Source organism: Meleagris gallopavo, chromosome 24, assembly GCF_905368555.1.
Source record: "Meleagris gallopavo chromosome 24, MGAL_WU_HG_1.1, whole genome shotgun sequence".
In the NCBI taxonomy this organism is placed as follows: domain Eukaryota; kingdom Metazoa; phylum Chordata; class Aves; order Galliformes; family Phasianidae; genus Meleagris; species Meleagris gallopavo.
Window position 1 is genome coordinate 669,809 of NC_139427.1, and position 14,485 is coordinate 684,293.

The 14,485-nt window shown below is 39.7% G+C and overlaps 1 protein-coding gene across 5 annotated transcripts in view; it reads left to right on the plus strand.

Annotated features, from left to right (window-relative positions):
* EBF2 (EBF transcription factor 2) overlaps window positions 1–14,485 on the plus strand; it is a 138,969-nt gene that overhangs the window by 115,249 nt on the left and 9,235 nt on the right. For all 5 annotated transcript variants that reach the window (XM_085242754.1, XM_085242753.1, XM_085242755.1 and 2 more), the window contains exons 8-15: window positions 867–984; window positions 2,751–2,881; window positions 3,427–3,553; window positions 10,476–10,564; window positions 11,384–11,449; window positions 11,537–11,714; window positions 13,025–13,210; window positions 13,911–14,078. In XM_085242754.1, coding sequence (XP_085098880.1) covers window positions 867–984; window positions 2,751–2,881; window positions 3,427–3,553; window positions 10,476–10,564; window positions 11,384–11,449; window positions 11,537–11,714; window positions 13,025–13,210; window positions 13,911–14,078 — 1,063 coding nt within the window. The remainder of the gene's footprint in view (window positions 1–866; window positions 985–2,750; window positions 2,882–3,426; window positions 3,554–10,475; window positions 10,565–11,383; window positions 11,450–11,536; window positions 11,715–13,024; window positions 13,211–13,910; window positions 14,079–14,485) is intronic.

The following is a 14,485-nucleotide window of genomic DNA, read 5'->3' on the forward strand; positions in this document are numbered from 1 at the left end:
AATCCTCAATGGCTGCGAGTTTCTATTGCTGCGTGGGGCTGTGCTGATTGACACCAACTAATGGCCATAACCCCAAGGTTTCAACAAGATGCATCTTTTTTCAGTTGTTAAAATGCAGGATTGTTTTTTTTTATTTTATTTTTTTTTCTTTAAAGTTTGTGGTTTAAAGACGTTGTGTTTGAAAGGGAGAGTGAAGCAGGATTCATTTACATATTCAATTACTCTAAGAATTCCTATGCCTTCAGAGCCCAGCAGCGAAGCCACGGAGGCCAAGGCTTTCAAATCTGGTGCTTGACTCTGTGTGCTCAGGCTCAGGTGTTTTCTGAGAGGCACTCAGTCTGTACATGTAAAAACCAGCCATCGTATTAGGTACTTTTTTCACGTCGCAGGAGTTTCTCTTTTGCTCGGTCAATGGAGACCTTTATTTCTGAAGCAGATGCAGATGCATTTGCATGTGTGTGCAGTACAGCAGATGGCTCTGAATCTGCATGTATGTATCAGAGGGCAAATTGCTGCGGTGCTCTGCAGCCTGTCCTCCTGGTTGCTGTATACAGACCTCTTTGCCATCAGCTATGCTACAGTGCATCATAGGAAACGAAATTTAGGGCCATCTGCAGTAGCTGGTTCATTATACATGAAGGACTTTATATGGCCCTTAGGATGCTGTGTTAAATGGAATTAATGCACAGAGTAAAGGCTGAGAATATTTTCTCCCATTCTTGCTAGGGAGTAAACCCTGCAGGACATGATTTCATTTTACAAACAGAATAAGATTTTAACTAAACTGAATAATTAATACATTATAAGCTGAATATCCAACTAAGCTGTTTACCTGCCTCCTTTTTCTTCCCTTTGAAAATATCTAGGTTGTGCTATCCACAACAGTGAATGTTGATGGGCACGTGCTGGCAGTGTCTGACAACATGTTTGTTCACAACAACTCCAAGCATGGACGGAGAGCAAGGAGACTCGACCCCTCTGAAGGTAGGATGCTGTATGAAGAGTGGTACACAAATGAGTGCAAAAGCATGTTACCCATTCTTCAATTTCTGTTTATTTTCAGGAGGAAAGGAGAGCTAAGAGGGAACTACAGAACCTCAGGGGGCTTAGAGAAGGAAAAGGCAGGAACAGTCTACTGCATGCAAAATATCGTCCTCTTCACATATAAGATGCTGGCTTCCCTCCTCCCCCTCCCAGTTCATTTACTAGTTTGTCCTGAAGAGATGAAAAACGCAAAAAAAACTGAGTATTATCTAAAATTTGGACTTCTTTTTCAGCTGGGATTGATTTGATTTCAGGCAAATTAGGCAACATGACATCTTAGTTAAACAGCACTGTTATAGCACAAGATGTGTATGAAAAAGTGTCACTGGTTCCCTTAAACAAACTATGTGCAAAGCATAACAATGCACAGAAGGAAACTGACACTAATTGATTTTAGTTTGTTTGGCTAACCAAGGCTCACGGCCGTCTACAGGATGGTTTTGGACTATATTAATTACAAATACTTGTGTCTGTTACGTTTCAGAGTGGTTGGCCCCTCCTCTCCCTCTTCTCGTGCATTCATTACCAATGTGTTCTGCCCTCTCATGCAGACAGTACTCCAAATTACTAGCAAATGCTCTATGTGTCTACTTTTCCCTCCCCTGCAGCTAGTGAAAGTGAGAAGAGCTAGTGATGTTAGCAGAAAAGACAAGCAGGGATATTATTTCATTATAATGTTTTGCTGCCCCACTCCTTAAATGTGCCCTATATCAACCTATAAGAAGAATTAATGAACTGGAAGAAAATGATTGAATCAGTAAAGAATTCGGAGTGGTGTTAATTCTCCCCCAGCGGGCAGTGAAATGGTAGAAGGAAAATCCCAGGATTCCTAGCCTAGGAAGCCATCCAGTTTTTCCTTGACTGATTGGATGTGATTGACTGGCTGTTCAAAGGAGTCTCATGTTTTTGGAGCCCTGCCAAAGTTCCCCTCCACCTCTGACCCTGTCAACATTGGGAATGGAGTGATGGATTGACTTTGGTTATGGCCTGGAAACCATATTGGGTTCCTGATGGGATGTATAGTCCAGAGGCCTTGAACATATGGAAGAGAGAAGGAAAAAAAATCTATTCCACAAAACCAAGAAAATTGTTAGAAATTGTCTCCTGATAAGAATTGGAGGAAACATTTGATATTTCCGTATCTCTCTTACCCATTGATAAACCTAATAAATCTTAATCTACGTCTCTTTGCACAGAGTTTAGCTTTTGTATGATCATATGCTAATGAGTGTGGGTGTTTTTTGTTGTTTTTTTTTTTTTTTAAAAAACACCTCTGCATGATCATTTAAGCATTTCATTTTTACACCCACTACAGTTGGCCTATTAGGGCTTTAATGACACAGTGTTAAGTGCTGGTAATGAATAGGCAAGTAATTAACACTAGCAAGGCAGAAAACATGCATTTATTCGTATTTATTTATTTATTTACTCCCTTCTTTGGCTTTCTGAAATGGAAAAGCAGCCTTCACGGGTGACTGGCTGGAGGGACTTGTCCTGGGCCTCTGTCAGCACTGGGGAATTCATGGCAGTGTGAATCTGCAGCAGTGCAGAAAGTCCCAGGAGCAGACAGGTGAAGCTACAGTTTGCCCCAGTATGACTTAGGACTGCTTAACGTGCATAGAGGTCACTTGCACTTCTGCAAGGGTTTACACCCAGCATGTTAAATCCCTTATCTGACGCTCTGCTCTTCTTTTGGTTTTGTTCAGCCACACCTTGCATCAAAGCAATCAGCCCAAGCGAAGGGTGGACAACGGGAGGAGCAATGGTGATCATTATTGGAGACAACTTCTTTGATGGGCTTCAAGTAGTGTTTGGAACCATGCTTGTGTGGAGTGAGGTAGGTAGAAGCACCTCCCAAGCTGAAGGAGCACTGCTGTTCTTTGGAAAGTAGAGAGGGAGCACATTATTTCCCATTCCAGTAATGCTACAAAAATGGTGGTGTGTAAGATGGGCCGTGTAAAACTCCAGGAAGGTGATTCATAGAAATCTACTCTGGGGAACTACTTGCTCTGTGATACTATTGAGGCCAACTGCTCAGTAATATCCAGGGTAGGACTGAGTAACTCTCGGGGTCTGGAGACAGGTAAAGGTATAGAAGGAAAGAAAGAGGGAGTGAACATAGGAACAGTTTATAAACTGTTCTGGGTCCAGAAATAATGGGTATAAGTAACACTATTTTTCCTTGATGACGATTTATCCTAAAATGCGCTTTCCTTTCCTGGAGGTAAGAAACTACACGAGATGTATCAGTTGCCTGATCTGTAGCATCTGCTACACAGCATTAAGCAATGCACTTACTCATAAAGCACATTTGGAGGTTGCAGGTAAGCAGGGGGAATAACACAGCCGTGTAATTGTGTCTCTCCTTTTGTTGTTTCCCAGCTTATCACGCCTCATGCCATTCGAGTTCAGACGCCTCCACGTCACATTCCCGGAGTGGTTGAAGTGACATTATCATACAAATCCAAACAGTTTTGCAAAGGCGCCCCAGGCAGGTTTATTTACACAGGTAGGTGCTTGTGATTTGCACTGGAGGAGCTCGAGCTCTGAGCCTCTTTGTTTTGGTAAGCACTGACAACTCTGTGCTTTCCTTGTTTGTTTGTTTGTTCTGCCTCTTGCTGTTTGAGGGCCACTCTGCCACTTGTGACATTTGGATAGGGTAGCTTCATTGCTGTGCAGAGGTGTTAAGCAACTGTTACTACAGTTAACAGTTTTTCTAGAATAGAGAATAGAGCTCATGCTGTTGTGTTTTGGGTCTGCCCGTACATATATTGGATGTACAGTGACACAACAGCATTGCTCTGTGTATCAGAAGATGTTTTATTTATAGCAGTATTTATTTTACATTTCTTCCTCTCTGAGGGTAACCTTTCATTCTCAATGTAATCCCAGAGGACAAGGAGTGTCTTCTATTGAGAGAAGCCAATGAACTGAGTAGGAAATAAGTACAATTGTTTGTTTTTTTTTTATTCTTAAATGGATTATCAACTTGTTTAGTGCCATACATTCACCTCAGAGAGTGTTAATTATTTAGTTATTATTACAGATAGAAAATGTCAAGTTTTCCTATACTTTTTTTTGCTTGTTTAGGCCTGGGTTGTGCAGTTCTTCAACACAAAGTGAGGGCCATTCTCTGAGTGCTGTTGATACCAGTGCTGAAAGAGCTTTAGGAACAGAGTGATGCAGAGACGTGTAAAATAGAAATGTGCATCTGTCTATGAAAATACAATATTCTTATTGTGAAGCTGTCTTGATTGCAAGACTTACCTGTACCAGCTAGGGGACTGGAGTCAGACTGTAGTGCAGTTCTTTGACATATTAATTAGTGTGCTTCCATTAAAAGGGACATGAAGACGTATGTAGGAGCTGGCGGAAGAGAGGAAAGTTAAATCTACTATCCCTGTGTTACTGCTGTTGCTGGCATAGGGATATCTGTTAGCATTCTCTGAGGAGTGAGTGGGTGCTCACTGCCATATGTTACAAAACATCACTTCATGAAAGATGCCGAGTGAGGGTAGAATAGACAACATTTCAATCTGTCTGTATGGGAACCTGCAGCTCTCCCACCATGGCAGGCAAAATGATAAACACAGCTATTAGGTAGAGGCTCACCTGTGTAATCAATTCCCCCAGGTCGTTGCTGCTAATAGCAATAAAAACAACTTCTTAGCTATGAAAATAACATGGTGGCTTTTTATTTATTTTTTTCTTTCCACAATTGTGAGATCAGAAAACTGCTGTGAACAAACACCAGTCCTTAACCCCAGGCAAGCTGTGCTCATGCAGTCAAGGTCCTTCCACTTGTGAGTCCTTTTAGGACCCTCCCAAAACTTTTGAACCATCAATTTCTGCCAGAAAGGTGGAGGCATCAAAGATGCACAGCTCTAGCATGCTTTATAGAAATGGGAATTCATAGGAGAGATCTGAATCAGTCCTCTACTGAAGGAAAGGCTGCAGAGCTCCAATTATATTGTAGGACAGGAGAGAAGCTACCAACCCCAGGAAACCAGGTTATCTAAATGGCAGAGAACATGTATGTGTCCATAGCACTCTGGCAAATATACTGAGTAGCACCACAGAAGTGCAGGTCTTTGCTGGGAAGAATAGAGCAGACAAAATATATTAAGTATTGAACAGGAAAGTTCAATATATTTTCTATTATTGAGGAGGTAGCCCAGTGCATCACAATGAAAATCTATTTTCTTGTGAGAATTGAAGCTTATTATTTTTGTGTTACTCTTAGTACTTTATATTGCGATGTAGCTGTAACACAGCTTCTGTCTGACAAACATCAGAGAATGGGGCAGCTTGGAGATACAAATGAGACCACTTCTCCCTTGAACTGTGGTTGTCTCTATAAACAGGAATTTCTCCTCTAAATATATCCCCTTTATATCCAACCTGCGCTTGGCAAAAGCTGAAGAAATGTGGAGACATTAATATCTAGCCCAGGAGACTGAGGAGTGTGAAATTCTGCAAAGTGAAAGCATGGGAAGATGTACTTCTGTCAGAATTAATAACAGCAGCACCAACGAGCAGCTCCACTACCAGCAGGGTCATGTCATATTAAGTCCTTAATAATTATTAAGTGCTGAGATAACCTCAGATGGAAAGTACGAAGGGTCAAGTCATTTAAAACTACTGAGCAGCTGGCTATAGGCACATCACAGGTATAGCAAGGATAATTATTCATAGAAAACCAGACCTTGAAAGGTTCATCAGGGCCCCACTGCGTCAGACACGTGCTTCCATTCTATACATGAGGAACTGCCACGGGAAGAAGAAGGATTAACCACTGCCTGTGGTTGTGCAGGAAGGCTGAAGATAGACAGGGGAACAGATCTCCCAGGTCCTAGGCAGATCCTTTTGTCACCAGGCTACCAATACTTTCCTACAATGTGGAAGCAGAAAAGCAGTGATCTTAGTATTGTGAAGCGTGTTTCTGTTTGTGACCTCAATATTTAGTATACCATCAAATATTAATGTTTGACCTGATTATACTTGGTCTTTTTTTTTTTTTTTTAGTAACAATACAGGTTATTGGAAGAAGAAAATGGTAAAGTGTTAAAAAGATGAGTATAAAAATTAGATATAAATTTCAAGGGTAAATCTAAATGCCACAGCAGAGCTGTTATGGGAGCTCATATGCATCCTGTAATGTGTATTTATAATGGGCTCCTTGCAAAGTGTGCTGTGCTAGCATTGCTGTAGTTATGGTTCTGTCAGCATTTCCACTCTTAAGTGCTATCATTCAGGGTGCTGCATCTCACCCATCAAATTCCTCTCATCACCAAAATGTTATGTGTGGACTTTTCCCTACAGATGCCAGATGGAAAACCCTTCTAAGAGTGAAGCCAGTAGGATTCTGTGGGTGTCTAACAGTGTCCTGGAGTATGGCAAAAATCTAGTGGAATGGCTTGTTACTAGCAATGGCAGTTGCTGAACCAACTTACATCAGTAGTTAGTATAATAAGGGTGATAAGTCTGTTTTTAAATCACTATAATTAAATATTTATCCTCCATATAAACCTTAAACCGGTGTGAATACAGGTTACACATACACCTCCATGTTCTGTATTACTTCTCTATCATCAGTTGTTCCTAGAACAGGGCATTTGTTCCCTGCTGCTAATCCAGCAGTAGCCTCATATTCTGCTTTAATACTGCAGAAATTCACATTCTCTGCTCCTTTAAGTAGTGCCATTATAGCTCCATTGACTTTAATAACGCTTACCTCAGTTTACGCCAGCTGCAGATATGTCTCGTAGGCTTTCATATCTTAAGTTTGATCACAGCTCTGCATTCACTTTGTCGTACAGTTTCTAACCTGGAAATGTGTATTTCAGGGAGATTTTGAACATAATTCTCCTTGCTGAGCAAAAATCCTTCCGGAGTTAACTTGTCAGAGCAATGCAATATAAACTAATCTGTAGGATATGTTGGTCTCCCAGGCTGTGGTGTTTCACTTTCTGTGCCAGGTACCAAGGATAGGAGGTACTGTTTTGCTAAAGCTTGTAAGTAGATTTGAGAAGGTCTTGTTATCTGCTTGTGGAAAGCAAGGCTTACAAGGATACAATGAGTTCTAGAAATTGGAAAAGTGAGTTCAGTTGGCCCGAACACAGCTGATGTGATCTGTAAGCATTTGCACAGAGCATCTACTGTGCTCCTTCAGCCTATTGAAGACATTGCTGTGTTGGGAGGGTGATGTTTGAGAAAGCTGTTACTGAAACAGCAAATATAGCACAGGTGTGTACTTCTGGTAGCATCCTTCCAATTCTAGATCTCTAGGTCCTAATAGTCTGAGTAGACTGACCAGATGCACATACTTCCCAATGCACAGGATTGCTGTTGACTGTAAGCAAAGATCTTCTGTAGTCAGCAATGTGAAAATAAATATTTTATTCTGTAGGGTGAATACTAAGCATCTCTTCACTGTAGGTTTGAGTGATGGTTGTCCTCAGAGCAAAGCTGGAATCCAAGACTTTAAGACCACGGGTGCTTTGTTTTCTGTACGTTAAGCTCTTGAAGGTTAGGTGTCATGCTCTAAATATTAAATATGCTCCCTAGGTCAGCTTTCTATGCTCCAGATACGTCTAGAAGTATGTATACCTTGTTTCCTCTCATTTATGCTTTGCAAACAGTGGGCTTGTTGGCATTTGCTCTGTGTCATGGAGTAAGGCAAAGGCGAGCTGCAGAACTTTGCCAAGGGCTTTGACTGAGGCCCTTTTTTGACTGGCTGAGAGGGAGAACACGGATCTCCCAGGACATCACTGTGATATCAGAGCGAGCTGTCACTCATGGTAAATTGTGCAGATCTTCAAAACATCCTCCTCCTTCAGCAGTCTTATGTGCTTTGATGTGTGGTGAAATAATTAATACTTTAAATGTCAGCACTGTTATCATTGGGTATCTGAGTTAGTCCCCATTGAGATGAATGGGACTGAGCTGTTGTTTCAGGTTGTGCAAATGCAGACAGGTGTCGTGGCATCAGTTGTGTTCAAGTGTAAGAGATTTTTTTCATATTCCAGTGAGTCATAGTAACTGGAGGCTTGTATTTAAAATGGAACTGTGGTTCATATAGGATAAGTAATGATAGAAAAGAGGCAGCATTATGCCATACTCTGTTTGGGTCTTGTCATAAATTGCCAGGCAGGCTGTGGGGCATTCAGGCCTCTCCCTGCTGCTGACTGTGACAATTCTGTAACATAATTCTAACAATTATGTCAGAGTGCAGTTTATAAACTAACCAACAATATAGTTTATTTTCTAGATGAGTGCTCTTTTTTGCTCGTACCGTCTTATGTCATGAACAATTTTTTAAGTTACTTTTTGGGAAATTCAAGAGATCCTTAGTGCCTGAAACATTGGATCTGTGGGTGGTCAAAGGGATTTTGCTATGCCTCAGTCAGTTTCTGAGGGGTTTCATTTTGGATACCTATCTCTTTGTGGTCTCAAAATCCAGAAACCAAAAAGCATTTGGATATAATTTTGACATATGGTCTATGTAACACATAGATAAATCACTGCTGATCCAATAGTTCTTTTCTCCGTGGAAGTGGTATTGTGGTGAAGCTGTTTAAACTTGCTGGTGGAGTCTACATCTCACCTCTCCTGTTGCAGCTTCAGTTGAAAAGGTACCATCTATTTCCAAAAATGTCATATGTTGTTCCTTTGCAGGATTTCATGACAGAGATAGTTTTGTTTCATTAATGAGTAAAATAAGCAGTAATCTTTTTTACTACAGATCATACAGAAAGCCTTTTGTGCCAAGAGGCATAATATCTGCATTAACTATAAATGGTTGAGTTCTTCTTAGACAGTTCAACATTGTTGAGAATTTATTTGTTGCTATTTATTTGTCTGAATAGAATTTAAAAAAATCCATGTCAGTATTTTGGAAAAATGTTTGTTGAATAACAGCCTATTTCTTTTTCCTGAATTAGAATGCTGTATATTTCCGTTAGCTAATTTTATTTAACTATATATAGATATATGTTATAATTCTTGTATATTTTACATTGCTTTTGCTTATATCTAAAAAAATGCAACATAACTCATTAGGCTTGTAATCAAGAAGAGAAATGGCACACAATGATGTATAGGCTCGTGAGAGAATTGGCCTATAATTCTCAGGATTATTGGCAAAAAAAAACCCCAACAAAAACAACCCACCCCCTCAAAAAAACCTCTTCCCAAATGGGATGTAGATTCTGTGGCAGTTGAAATGTGTATTATTAAACTCCTTAAGCAAACCAGAATGTCTCCCAGTGGAGAGCAAAGACATTCTAAGTATAGCCAAGACTAAATTCTCAGGTCTGGGTTTTCTCTTCACAATTCCCACTTGATTATCTCCTGTAATATTTAAACTTCATGCCATGCCATAATTATTTAATAAAAAGTAAATATAAAGTGTATCTCGGTGGGGAATATGACCTTTTACCTTCATGTTGTTATACCAAAGATAGACACAGATAAACAGAGAATTTGGATCGGTATAATCGTCTGTCTCACTTGATAGTTTAATTCTCCCGGTGTTTGAAATGGTTATCCTGAAAGATGCTGAGAATATTTCAGAGGATTCAGTAAATGCCATCTGCATTTCTTGGAATCAGGTATTTTTTCAGCTGTGCTGATGTCACCAGTTCTTAAAAAAAAATAAAGTTGTGGAAGAAGGAAAAATTGTGCAAAACGGAGAAAGAAGCACTGAATGAGGATATTGCTACAGGAGTTACATGCGTCACTTATTAAATGGCTCATGGTATTCTAAGCAAGATTCTTTGCATAAGATTGCATGAATGTGTTGTTTACATTACAATGCACATTCTGAAGTATAAAGAAATTCTAAACATGTATATATTTATTACTAATCACTAATAATCCTAACTATTAGAGGCGAATCCTACCAGCGTGCAAAATTCTAAAGAGCTGATGTTGGTTTCTATATTAATTTTAAACAGATTTTAATTTTGAATAATCAGAAACTACATGACTACTGTCAAAGTAGATATTATCAGCATGTCTGAAGTTTTATGAAATTATCAACGATACCATCAAGGCTCCACCAGCTTGTACTAAGGATATCTTGGTTTGTCCATTAGAGATTAACATTGTTACAGTGAAGTGGTTATGTATGCATAATAGCCACATACAGTTAAAGAATTTAATGTGTCTAATGAATAGCTGCGCCCTAGTTTGTGACAGCAGAGTGTATGCAGGGTGGGTGACGAGTTTATTAGATGACCAAATATGGTACTCTTGATTTCTGACTGTATAATCAATACCGTATGTGATTTTTTTTTTATTTTTATTTTTTTGGCCGTAACTTGTGGCAATGGAGAAGCTGTGAAACTCATCTTTCTTTGCAAGACTTTAAGTCTGTCTTGCCTGAAATACATAATCGTGTAATACATTGTTTTTTGTTTTCCTTTCAGCTTTAAATGAACCTACTATAGATTACGGTTTCCAAAGACTGCAAAAGGTCATCCCAAGACATCCTGGGGACCCTGAAAGATTAGCTAAGGTAAAAACATTTTTAAGCGTTCCAACCAAGCCCAGTAAGTATTTTCTTTCACTTTTAAATAACTCATAAAGATGGAAAATTGTACCTTAACTAACGATTATATCTAAACATAAGTAAAAGTTCACTAATTGATTGTAGATCCAAACAACAATTTGATCATGTTGACTCTATAGCTACCAGTAAGTTTTACCTGTTAGAGCTCAAGCACTGTCTGTGAACTTCTTTTACTGCTAAAATGTGCATTGACTGCAGATATCTTCTCAATTCATATTCATATTCTGTTTGTCTTCATCCACGCTGGCAGATCTCTGAACCTAAATATGATAAGCAAAAAGGTATTGTTGCAGAGGTTTAGTCTGAAGGGAATCTTTCATTAAAAATCACTTGAAAGTCAGCTTTCTGCAGCCACAACTGCAGCATGCATGTGTTGAAATTGCTGTATCTGTAATCTTACAGCGTGTTGATGCAGTGCCTAGTGCTACAAGAGCGGCATTAATGACTTTACTCCTCTATTTCAGTTCAGTAGAAGACTAACTATTATTATCTATCTCTGCGTGATGATAAGCGATCGGGTTCTGCGTTCTTGTCTGATGTGTCTATGCAAAAAGATGTACTGAAATCCAGCAGGAAGCCGAGTCGCTGTTGGGAATAGGGGATGGCCGAACGGCTTCAGGACGCTGGAGAGCTCCGGGCCCGGCACGCCGCGCAGCCACCGCCCGCTGCCGTCCAGCGCCCGCACCGCACCGCACCGCTTCCCTTGCACGGGGCTCCTTTCCTTTCCAACTGTTTTATGTATTTCTCTATCTGGTCCTTCCCTAGGAAATGCTGTTGAAACGAGCTGCTGACCTAGTTGAAGCACTGTACGGAACGCCGCATAACAACCAGGTCAGAGTAACTACTCTGGGCAGGGTAGTGGGATACCTTGAGATTTTCTCCCAGCACTTTGCTGAAGTTGTGCCCTTCATTCTGCAGGACATCATTCTGAAACGAGCTGCAGACATCGCAGAAGCTCTCTACAGCGTACCGCGGAATCCCGCGCAGATCCCTGCGCTGTCCAGCTCCCCGGCGCACAGCAGTATGATGGGTATTAACTCCTACGGCAGCCAGCTGGGGGTCAGCATCTCAGAGTCAACACAGGGAAACAACCAAGGTGAGCAGTGCAAGCGGTACAGTGTTAATTCACACAGTGAGAAATTGAATTTCAATTATTTCAATAGCAGTGCCTCAACTTGAGTCTCCTTCGATGGAGATACTAAAGACCCATCTGGATGTCTACCTCTGTGACCTGTTGTAGGGAACCTGCTTTAGCAAGGGGGTTGGACTCGATCACTTGAGCCTTGCAACTCTGATTCTTTACCTGCCACATTAAGAACAGGAAGATTGCTTTAAACTGTTGGCATCAGAAGTGGATGTGTGGTTCTGTTTTGGATAATATGCCAAGTTTTGGTTACCAGACTAGCTATGGCTAAAGCAATTCTTGAGTACTGTTTGAAATCAGCTTAATGCTAAATTCTCTCTCTGCTCCACTCAATGTATTTTTTAGATAGATCTCTGTTCTTATAAAAGACAAGAATAACAACTGGAAATAACTCATAGTTCAAGAGGCATATATATACACACACACACACACACATACATATTTATATATATATATATGTATATAAATATAAAGGTTTCTTAATGTTAATTTTACCAGTTTGCATAGGTTGTACATACTACACTTACTTACAGTATTGATTTTTAGGTGACTTATTAATAGCACTACTAGCATCATGGGAATATGTAAACTTTGGGCAGTTTCTGAAACTTGAATAACTAATTTCTCAATAATTAATTTATCTAACATACAAATCTGTAATATCTGACTGCACAGGTAGCTGTGTTGTTTAACACTATATGATATGGTTTTACTGCCTTACAGTTAACATTAAATATATCACACTTAAAAGTTATAATATAGATATTTTTACTAGATTTTTTTTTTTTTTTTAAATAAGATCTTACTGATCCTGAGTTAGAGCTTCAAAATAACAATGGGCAGAAATAATTTGATTTGGTATCTAAACGGTAACCAATGTTAAGAGTACTGGATCACACCCTTCTAATGAAGTCTTTTCAGTGGAAAAATCCTTTTGCGGATGTAATAATAGCCTGGTACTTCAATGATGATAGTTGTAGTATTCTTCAAATCTCTTTCTGGAGGAAAAGAAGGCTAAGAAAAATACCACAAATTTTTTGCAACCAAACATGAAAGACACCAAATGGCTTTTATTTACTCACTTTGTTCTTTCCCCCTCACAGTTTAATTACACTTACTTGACTGTTTTATTTAAGCTGGATTTAAATAAATAATTTAACCACGAGGCAGGGATGGTTTTTTTTTTTATTATTATTTATTTATACGGGAGAAAGTTTTAAGCTAAATTCCTTGGCATTCCATGAAATATGTTTTATTTGTAGGTTACATTCGTAATACAAGCAGCATCTCACCCCGCGGTTACTCATCCAGTTCCACACCTCAACAGTCCAATTACAGCACTTCCAGCAATAGCATGAACGGCTACAGCAACGTCCCCATGTCAAACCTGGGTGTTCCAGGCTCCCCCGGTTTCATTAACGGCTCTCCAACAGGATCCCCTTATGGAAGTAAGTGCTTTGCTTCTTTTAGCTTTGTGCCTGGTCCCGTTTAATTTCATTTACTGCATCAAATAATAGAGCAATATCTTTCAAAAAAAGTTTTTGAGATTCAGTGAAAATTCTGTAAGAGGCTTAGAATTTGTGTTCTAGTATACCTAGAAACATTCCCCTCTCAAGAATAACAGAGGAATATTGAACCCTACCTGTGAATTGAATATCCTTAGTAAAAGGCATTCTGAAATGAGTTCTGTGTCCAGGAAGAAGTGCATGAACTACATTAGCAATAACTAAGAGCTGAACTTTGGATTAATTTCGTGTGAAATTATTTTTACTTTGATAAAGTAAGTATTATTGCACTTCCAGTTACGAGAGTGACCACAGGCAAGTCACTCTTCCTTCCATGACTTGATTTCCCTCTGTAGGATTTCATTAAGGAAAGGACCAAGTCTGCAGCATATTGTTATTCTTCTTTCTAACTAATACTTAAAGGAGACTTGGGGATTCATTTGAAAACACAAGAAATATTGGTTAATTCTTCTTACAGTTTAGGCTGATTAGACATATTTTCTTTGACCTAGCTGTTCAATATAACTACCTACCTTTTTACTTTAGACTTAACTCAGCCAAGCCAACGGGACAGACATATAAAGCAATACCAAACATGTCTTACTGTATCTCTGACGAGGAATAACTTTTTCTTCTCTTGCAGTAATGTCTTCAAGTCCAACAGTTGGCTCCTCCAGCACTTCTTCCATCCTTCCGTTCTCCTCTTCCGTCTTTCCTGCTGTCAAACAGAAGAGTGCCTTTGCTCCCGTCATCAGACCCCAAGGGTCTCCTTCTCCTGCCTGCTCCAGTGGCAATGGAAATGGGTTTAGAGGTAAGAAATGTACAATTCATATTCAGCTGGCATATACAAAGCACACTGTGTTAGCCTATAGCCAATACAATAATCACCTGAAAGGCCATTACGCCGTTAGAGGACTCTATAGTGAAAGTCTGACCCAACTCAGCTGGATTAAAGCATTGCTCCATGTTTTGTCTTTTTCATGTTAAAGCAATGAGGGACAGATACTCATTTATACCAAGAAGGATTTCACCCATGCTTCTTTTAAATACCAGCTCTTTTGTGAGCAATGGCTTCTCCTTAAGCTGCAGGGACTTGTAAAACAAATGTCTGCCCTGCAGAGTTAATAGACAGCTCTGCACACAATGGCCAATGTCTTGAAACCTGCTGCAAGGTTTAGGCTCATGCAGGGAATTAAGCCCTATAGTACATTTACAGCC